This window comes from Coptis chinensis, chromosome 5 (assembly GCF_015680905.1).
Source record: "Coptis chinensis isolate HL-2020 chromosome 5, ASM1568090v1, whole genome shotgun sequence".
Taxonomy (NCBI): Eukaryota; Viridiplantae; Streptophyta; class Magnoliopsida; order Ranunculales; family Ranunculaceae; genus Coptis; species Coptis chinensis.
This window is the reverse complement of record NC_141460.1, coordinates 20705731-20715384: the sequence shown is the minus strand read 5'-3', so window position 1 is coordinate 20715384 and position 9654 is coordinate 20705731. Positions and strand designations below refer to the sequence as shown.

Below are 9654 nucleotides of genomic sequence, written 5' to 3'. Positions count from 1 at the left end.
TTCTGTATCGAGGATAACAAAATCTGCAGGATAGTTCGTAGAAATCTTGAACCTTAACCAGCACGTTTTCCACTACACCCTTAGGATACTTGATAGACCTATCAGCTAATTGCAACATCATTGTTGTAGGTTGCATTTCCTGTAGACCTATTTGTTTATATAAATAATAAGGGAGTAAGTTAATACTCGCCCCGAGGTCTAATAAAGTAGTGGTCGTGTGAGTATCCCCTAAGGTGCATTGTACAATAGGACGACCATGGTCCTTGTACTTAACGATTCCATTATGTTCCGTTAAAGTTGGAAACTATTCAGTTAAAAAGGCGTCTTTAGGAATCTTTGTCTTACGCCTAGTAGTGCACAACTCTTTAAGAAACTTAGCATGGTGAGGTAACTTTTTAATCGCTTCAAGAAAAGGTAAGTTTATCGTTAGATTTTTAAAAACTTCCCTAATCTCGTCAAAATTTGTATCCTTGTTTAACATAGCTAATGTCTGAGGAAACGATGGTTTCTCTCTATATTTAGCATATGGATAAACAAGATGGTTAACCTTGCTTTTCTATTTCTTAAGCTGTAGTTTAACTGATACCTCTACAGGGGTAGGATCTTCAGTTTCTGTTTCGGTATCTATTGTAATATTTGGTGTAGGGACTACTGGTGAGGTAACTATAGACATAGTTACTTTGTTATCCACCACTCTGCCTGAATGGAGAGTGGTGATAGAATTTATCTCACCTACGCTTGCATTTTCGTTACTAGTATTACCGTTTACCTCAAAGGCTGTGTTTGGTATTTTAGGATTAGGTATCGCTTGTCTTGGAAACACTCTTTTGGGTTGTACTTTCTCTTGAGCTAACTACTGTAAGGAAAGTTAGATGGCTTGTAAAATATGTTGTTGGGATTGAATAAAGGTATCAAAACGATCCAGTTGTGGAGTAGTATTTGCTACTGGTTGTGTGATAGAAACTATGCCACGTTGATTATTAATGGGTAGATTTTGGTAGTTATTATTTACCAGAACGATACCTCTATTAGTATTATAATTATTATTGTTATAATTATTATAATTACCCTGACCTTACCCTTGCCTTGGTGGACCTTGGTTGTAATTCTTTGTTGGCCTAACATTTGAGTTAAACAACCTTGGAGGTTGTTGATTATTCCTCCAACTGAAGTTGGGGTTTTGCTGCCAAGCTGCGTTAGGTTCGCTATTAATGGAACAAACATTATTTTGTTGTGATTGTTGTTGTTCATAGGCGAGAGGACAATAGGAGTCGGGATGCTCTGGACTCAAACATAAATTACATGGATTGGAGTTGACATTCATGACGGGGATAGGCATTTGTTGAACATAAATAACCTCTACCTTTTTATTTAGAGATTCGATTAAATTTTTAAGTTCCGAATCGGGTTTCATCTCAAACATACCGGCGGCTTTAACTGTTGTAGAAGAACTAGCGGAACGGGAGAAATCGTCACTACCCCCCTAGTTATTATTATAGTTAGTTTGATCTTCTAAAAATTTATAAGCCTCTGAGGCTCCCTTACTTAGGAAATTACCCCCATTCATTATGTCAAGGACTTCTTTATGGTGGTGTAGAAGTCCTTTGAAAAAGGCACGAACTAGCGTGTCTTTCGCGAGGTTATGGTGTGGACACTCTATAAGAAGATCGGTGAAACGATTCCAAGCCTCTGAAAATGATTCATGAGGATTCTGTCGAAAGAAATGAATCTTAGAAAGCATTTCATCGGTATCCAGCGGTTGGTAAAAATGTTCCATAAATAGTTGAGCAAGTTTAGCCCACGAGTCCACTGAATTAGGCGCTTGGGCAGTTAACCAAGACGCCACCTTATTAGCTAAAGTGAAAGAAAATACCCTTAGTTTAATTTGTTCAGCACCAATCGTAGGGATGGTGGAATGTAGTAAGGACTTGGTCAATCCTGCGCATGTGCTGATAAGGCTTTTCATGGTCTAACCCATGAAAAACGGGTAACAAATTAAATATATTTGGGGATTCGAAATCCCCATCGGGTCCGGAACGATGCAAGATTTAGGGCTATCGTTCAAGGCTTTGTAAAAGTTAGAGAGAGGAGACTCTCTTTCTTCAGCCATTATTTCAGGTGGTGTGTGTGGTATATTAGCTTAGAGGTGTAGTGAGTGGTTTACTAGAAAGGTGTGTTTGTTGACGTTGCCAGTTGATTACGTTAGGCGTTTTTCTTCGGCCTAACCTTAATCTCATGCAAGGCAAAGCCAATCTTAACGAAACACAACAACACTCCAAACAATCCTGATATGCTAGTAGGAACCTCTAACAGGAGATGTGAGGTGTGGAAGAAAAGAGTACCTGAATACCTCCTTGCTTCACTTATGAATATCGTCTTGTTTACGCGTGCTCAGTGTGTATAACAAGTTAGAACACTGAAAACTATGAAGGAATGGAAATTTGAAACAAACCTGTGGAAATCGGGCAATTTTAGCAGAGGGTGCAGGTCGTGCTCAGAATAGGTCTAAGTAGGGTGCAGGTCGCACTCAGGTTAAGCTGGAGTTCCAGGCGTTTGGGCGCAGGTCGCGCTCAGGGAAAAACTCATGGTCTAGGCACTTTAGTGTGGGGGGCGCTCGTGTTTTGCCTTGGCAAGGCACGGGTCGCGCTCAGCCAAAAAGTGGAGTTCCAGGCGTTTGGGCGCTAGTGGGGATCCAATTTAGCTTGCCCAAGGCACAGTTCGCGATCCGCGTAATTCTGCGAGGAAAATTTTCAGTGCTGAAATGGACAACCACAGTGGGAATCAAACAAGGGTGGGTGGGTTATGGGACTTTGGAAAACTAACAATTCTAAAGAAAACAATACTAAAGTGAACTAAGATGGCAGCGGCGCCATTTGATAATAGGATAAAATTGAATATAACTCTACTTACAAATAAACAATGAATTCTAAATGCAAGTAAAACTATTTTTTTTATGTATACTATTTATCAAAGATTTCTACTCTCGATACTATTGAAGTAGAGTTGGAATAGAAGATCTGTTCCACTCCTAGTTCTTTTGCATTTAAAGTTTTTTACGACTATTAATCTTACCAAAGTCAATGAGAGTTTTACGAATTATACTATGATGCAATTTATACTAACAAGATAGTGGGATTCAACTACAAAATGCTACGGGTTGAATCTATGATAAGGAATTAGGGGGGATTGATTTCACCTTAACTCGACTTAATTTACTAATGATGAATCGTCGTAATCCGAATTGAACTGCTTTCGTAGAACAATTGGTTCTTCCTAATCCCTAGTTGTTTATGGTAATCTCTACCAACTAACATCTAGCTTGTGAATGATCAAACCCATTCTCATGGTGAATTAATCGTTTCTAGAATGGAATGGAAATTACGACTACTCTACTCTAACACAAATCAAGCTTCATCAAGGCTTCTTCAACTCCCTCTAATGGAGGTTTAGCCTAGAATCATCATGCTATCATTTTCATATGCAATTAAACAAGTCATCATAAAAAGATTGGAACTTTGCTTATTTAAACTCAAATGGAAACTACTCATGCAATAATTGATTTAAACTAATAATGACAATAGGTAAATCTAAGAATTGAAGCTAATAATTAATTAAAAATGAAACTAGATTATCAAGAACTAAATATTTTATTGATCTAACAACTAAATAACAATCATTCAATACTGAAATTAAAATAAGAATAACAACTAATTAATTAATTGAAAAACTAGATCTAGAACTAAGCTTTAATGGCTACTTGTTATCCTAACCTAATTGATACTTAAGAGCTAAGTCTTGTGTGTGGAAATGGAGGAGACCAGATCCACATTTTTGTGCATGGGCTGAGGGTCCATGTTTTGGGCCGGAAAATCGAGCCCAAAGCCCAATTTCTTCAGTCCACACGGCCCTTTTCAGCTGGCTTTGACTTCAATAGGCTTTTCATCCACTTCTACTCCTCTGATTGTGTCAAGCTTTGGACCATTGGAAAGCTCTTTCCGAGTCGGTCGTTTTGACATAAGGTACGCCCAATTCCGAGGCCTTAGTCCAAAGATACGGTCTTCGGAAGTTCTACTGACTTTTGTGTATTATTTCTGCCCGCGTTGACTCTGACTTTTCAGCTTCTGACCGGGCTTTACAAAGGGTTTTCTGCTTAAATCTAGGCATTTAATCACAGAACTTCTTAGCAACCAACTCTTGCTCCTTTATATCGCCAAAGTGGCATATTTCTGCACATAATTGACTTCAATGCCTGAAATATATAAAAGCACGTAATTAGCATTAACTCTTATTTATTACTCGCATAATTGGTCTAAAAGTATTATTGTTAAGGGGTTAAAACTACAGTTTTGGGCTTTTATCAAACATCAAAGAAGCAACCTTGAGCAAGAGTTACAGCTGCTGAGGCACTTATATTAGTCTGACGCAGGGAAGGAGCCACTCATCGATTTCTCGATGATGACGACCTTCCTAAAGGTGGTCGTGCTAGGAACCCAAGGCGTGGGGATCCAGTTTGACGCGAGCAATCTGAGTCAGAATACAGTAATTCAGATGAGGACTCAAGAACAGCCTCAGAACTAGGGTAAACTGACCAAGATTGTGATGTCGACCCTCGACACCAAAAAAGAACTCAGAACAAGAGACTTTCTACCAAAGAAAGTGCATGGGAAACTGAGAAGAATGACCTGATCCGCCAAATGTATCGGATGATAGGCAAAGGGAGAAAAATGCAAGACTCCCTTGTTCAATCTGCTATAATGAGGGTAGGCATGTCTCCTTTTGCATCATGGGTGATAAGGAAGCCATATCCCCGTGGTTACAGATAATCGAAGTTCAGTGTCTTTAATGGCAAGTCAGATCCGGTAGATCACGTGTTCAGGTATCGTGCCACTATGGGACATTATGAAAGATATGACCATGTCATGTGTCAAGAGTTCAAAGCCTCCCTGTCTGGATCTACGCTCCAGTGGTACCACAGGTTACCATAGTGGCAGATCAGGTCCTAAGAGGAACTATTTAAAACCTTCATAGACAGATACTCGTGCAACAAGCATCAACCAAAATGGATTGATGCATTGTTTAATATCAAGAAAAAGGACAGAGAGGCATTGAGGTCCTACATGCAGCGGTTCATGGAAATTTCAATCCAAATAGAGTCTTGTGATGAACAGATTGCTATAATAGCTTTCAAACAAGGGTTGGATGAAAATAACGCCTTATTTGAATCTCTCTCCAGGAAACCACCCCTTGATTTAGAGGAACTCCTAGACATGGTTGAAACTCATGCGGGGTGGGAAGAGGATGCCCTAAACAGACGTCAGAAAGCGAATAAGGCTAATCGGACAGTTCATGTGGTCCCTCGAGAAGGGAATGGGAATTCTTCCCCTCAAAAATCAAAAAGAGACCGTAATCGTGGTCGCCAAAGTGCCGAATCCCCATCAAAGGGACGAATGCCTAGAGGGCAGTACCAAATGTAGCCAGTAGTATAGATGGAAAACCACAAAAGAAGCCTCGTATGGAAGAAGCTGGAGAAGTTCTTCCCTCGATGGACAGAAACTTCGCCCCTCTGAACAAAATGCCGAATGAGGTTCTAGACTCTATCAAAAATCAAAGTTACCTCAAATAGCCAGCTCTACTTAAGCTAGGCTCATTGGGTACCTGAGACCAAAGGACCTACTGCAAGTTCCATAATGTTTCAGCAAGATTTGCCAAAACACACCAGTTGAGGGTTGGAAGTAATGTTTTTTTTGGAGATGGTGAAGGAGATGGTGGTTGGGGAAAGATGAGACTGGACTTCGGTTTTGAAGTTGCCTACGTACCCAAATATATTGTTTGGGATCAAGTCTCGATGCGTAGTTCTGGAAAAATGACGAAGGTTGGATTTTATAGGAAGGATTGGTGATAGTTACTTCCTCGTTCTCCAATATTCCAATCGTGGGATGAAGTTGGAGAACTGGCGGGAGAACTGTCCAATCATGGGATGAAGTTAGAGAGCTGGCGGGACAACTGTCAGCTCATGGGATGAAGTTGGAGAACTGGCGGGACAACTGTCAGCTCGTGGGATGAAGTTGGAGAACTGGAGGGAGAGCTGTCAGCTCGTGGGATGAAGTTAGAAACTGGCGGGACAGCTATCAGCTCGTGGGATGAAGTTGGAGAACTGGCGGGAGAGCTGTCAGCTCATGGGATAAAGTTGGAGAACTGGCGGGACAACTGTCAGCTCGTGGGATGAAGTTGGAGAACTGGCGGGAGAGTTGTCAGCTCGTAGGATGAAGTTGGAGAACTGGCGGGAGATGAAGTTGGAGAACTAGCGGGGCAAATGTCAGCTCGTGGGATGAAGTTGGAGAACTGGCAGGAGAACTTTCGTGGGATGTAGTTGGTAGAAGTTGTTTGACTCGCAAAACATGTGTGCAATTGATATTGATTTTACGTGTATGTATGTAAGCTTTGAGCGTGGGCTTTTTGTAGATAAGCTCTGAGCATGGGCTCTGAGCGTGAGCTTTTTTGTAGCAAAGCTTTGAGCATGGGCTCTGAGCGTGGGCTTTTTTGTAGCATGGACTTTGAGCGTGGGCTTTTTTGTAGCAAAGCTCTGAGCGTGGGCTTTTTTTAGCGTGGGCTTTATATTGAATTGGGCTTTTATTGGGCCACATTTGTGGGGGCCAGAACATCGCCCTCTCTTTGTTACATGGACAAGGCCAGTGTGGCAAAGAAGTAATAATGATAGAATTGATCAGAAAAGTGGTCGGCAAATTTCTTGAAGAGTTTGACATGAAATTGGTATAAAAAATCAAAGTTGTTCGATAAATGATGGTATTTTGGTAAATATGGGAGGCATTGGAATTGGGCTTTGCTAATGGGCCTTTGTATTTTTGTTGATCGAGTTTACTTAGAGGATCAGCAAAAAAAGAAATGAAAAAAAATAGCATATCTTTGGCGCACAAGTTGTGAGAAGATTGTTTCGAAACCAGCGGCAATTCGATTTGAAAGGATTGGCAGTAACAGCGGAAATTCATTTCGAAGGGATCGGCAGCGGCAATTCAAACTGATCGTTATATGAGTTCTTGATTTCCTTTACTTTTGCATGGGTATAAACTGTTTGATACAGATCAGCACGAGTGGCAAACAACTTCTGGACGGAAAGATATTCTTTCGCAGGATAACAAATTTTATCACCCATAACCCGCATGGTTTCCATTAACCTTTCGAATTGAAAAATGGAACCCAAGCCACAAGCTCGGCAATCATGCTTGATATAGTCAAACTTGTCAACATCTATTCCATTCCGAACATTTGCAACAATGTCATACAGAAAAGATGTCTCTCCAGTGCGTTGTGGCACTTCGATTTCAGAGCTTGCAAGTATCATTTCCTTAGCTCTTTTAAGAATACCAGAATCAACGTCGATACGATGCTCATCAACAATGTAGTCGATCATGTCCACTGACATATTCTCATGGGACCATGTGCATCCATTGAGAACCCGAGGAAGAAACTCGCTCTCATACAAGTGGCTGAAAGGCCCATGACCAATATCGTGCAATAGTCCTGCAAGCTTCACTGTCTGTAAATCTAAAGGTTCAACGTCAAGCTCTAAGCCATGGTACTTTTGAAGTTTCTCAACAGCTTTACCAGCAAGAAAATACACCCCTAGTGATTGTTCGAACCGAGAATGAACAGCCCCTGGATACACCATATACGCTAGACCAAGTTGCTTTAGATCACGAAGCCACTGAAACTGTTCTGTATCTACAAACTTCAAAGCAAACAGCGGCAATTCAATTTGAAGGGTTGACAACTCATTAAGCGGCAATTCAATTCGAAGGATCAGCAGTACCAGTGGCATTTCAATTCGAAGGGATCGGCATCTCCTTCAGCGGCTATAAATTGATTGACTAACCCATTTTCAATCAATCGGTGACTTGGATGAGGTAGATGAGCTGGACTAGGTGACCTGCTATTAAGGGAGTGTTGCATAGCAGAAGAGAGCCACACCTGCTTGACTCTACCAAAGATAGTGTGATCATGCCAAGATTTTTTGCATGAGAACCAGTTCCCGATCACTAGAAGAACAGCTGCTTGAACTGTAGTAGGAGGATAAACTATCGACCCATATGGATACACCAAGCTAACACATAATATTCTTGTAAGAAGTTAGATGCAACCCAGCCTTCAATTGTTCCCTTAACTCATAGATTGAGAAATTTAATGTAAAGTTGAAAAAAGTTTGCCTCTGAAGAAGAAATGCAGTCCGCTCTGGGGTCACCTTGATTCTTCCCTTGAATTTAAGCACCTCGATATTGGCGTAAATGGAACAAATTAAGCTGGATTTATGAGATCGGTAATGCGAACGATGCGAGCGGCATTTATGGGATCGGCAATGCGAGCGGGATAGAAAAGAGGATCGGCCAAATTTAATTGATCGGCCATTGCGAATTGAATTAAGTGGATCGGCTGTTTGTAATTGATCAGTGTTGTATCAGTTGGGACTTGGGGTTATTTAGATATAGGAAACTCTTGAATTGGCAAATTGAGTGGTAAGTTAGTTATGTGTAGTGATTTATTTAATAGGGTTTGTTGAAAAATAGGTGTCGGGTGCTAACTATAGGTGAAGTAGGACTCTTCAAAATTCAAAATTGAGCTAGATCAAAATCATCGGCAATTGAAAACAAAGAATTGGAATTCAAATTCAATTTGAATAGATTTATAGAAATAGTGACGTGGGTGTTTTTTTTTTTTTTGCTTAATCGTGATCGGGTTGAGAGGCGAATTGTTGATAAACTAATCAAGTTTAGATCGTATTGACAATACTGAGCGGCATATAATTGCATTCGATTAGCAAGATACCAATGATAATAATGGTAGTGATTGATTGGCAATTTGACTGGCGGCTTGGGTTTATCAGCAAGTTGAGGGAATTTGATTTTTAATTGTTGGTTTATTGAAACACGAACTGGATAGATCCTCGTAATGAAATTTGGGGTGTCACCACCCCCAAAGTGATTAACGTTATGGAATTTGGGGTGTTGTCGCCCCATAATAATGTATTAAAATTTGGGGTGTCGCCGCCCCCAAAGTGTAATGACAACGTAATGAAATTTGGGATGTCGCCGCCCCCATAATAATGTATTGATAACTTAATGAAATTTGGGGTGTCGCCAACCCCAAAGTATAATAATAACGTAATGAAATTTGGGGTGTCGCCGCCCCCATAATATAATGATAATGAAAGTTGAGGTGACGCCCCCAGATTGTAACGATTATATATTGAAAGTTGGGGTGACGTTGCCCCTGTAATAATAACGTTATATAATTTGGGGTGTTGCCGCTCTCATAATAATGTATTGAAATTTGGGGTGTCGCCGCCCCCAAAGTGTAATGATAACGTAATGAAATTTGGGGTGTCGCCGCCCTCATAGTGTAACGATAACGTAATAAAATTTGGAGTATCGCCACCATCATAGTGTAACGATAACGTAATGAAATTTTGGGGTATCGCCACCCCCATAGTACAATGATTAAAATACTTTGAATGAAATGCTATATATGAATGCTAATTTAAATGTATGCATGTATGAATAATAGATAAATTATAAATGTAAAATGATATTTAAGATGCCCCTATATATATATGGTCTTTCATTTTGACTCTGTGAGACTCTG

General features: G+C 40.4%; 1 protein-coding gene across 1 annotated transcript; it reads right to left on the bottom strand.

Annotated features, from left to right (window-relative positions):
* Positions 1-6806: 6806 nt before the first annotated feature.
* On the bottom strand, positions 6807-8630 carry LOC147497051 (uncharacterized). Its single transcript, XM_086562509.1, has one exon. The coding sequence runs from the start codon at positions 7835-7837 to the stop codon at positions 7004-7006; it is 834 nt and encodes a 277-aa protein (XP_086418635.1). The 5' UTR covers positions 7838-8630; the 3' UTR covers positions 6807-7003.
* Positions 8631-9654: the final 1024 nt, after the last annotated feature.

Excerpts from the sequence above, each read along its gene's own strand:
- LOC147497051 (XM_086562509.1), bottom strand. The coding sequence starts at position 7,837 with ATGCCACTGGTACTGCTGATCCTTCGAATTGAATTGCCGCTTAATGAG.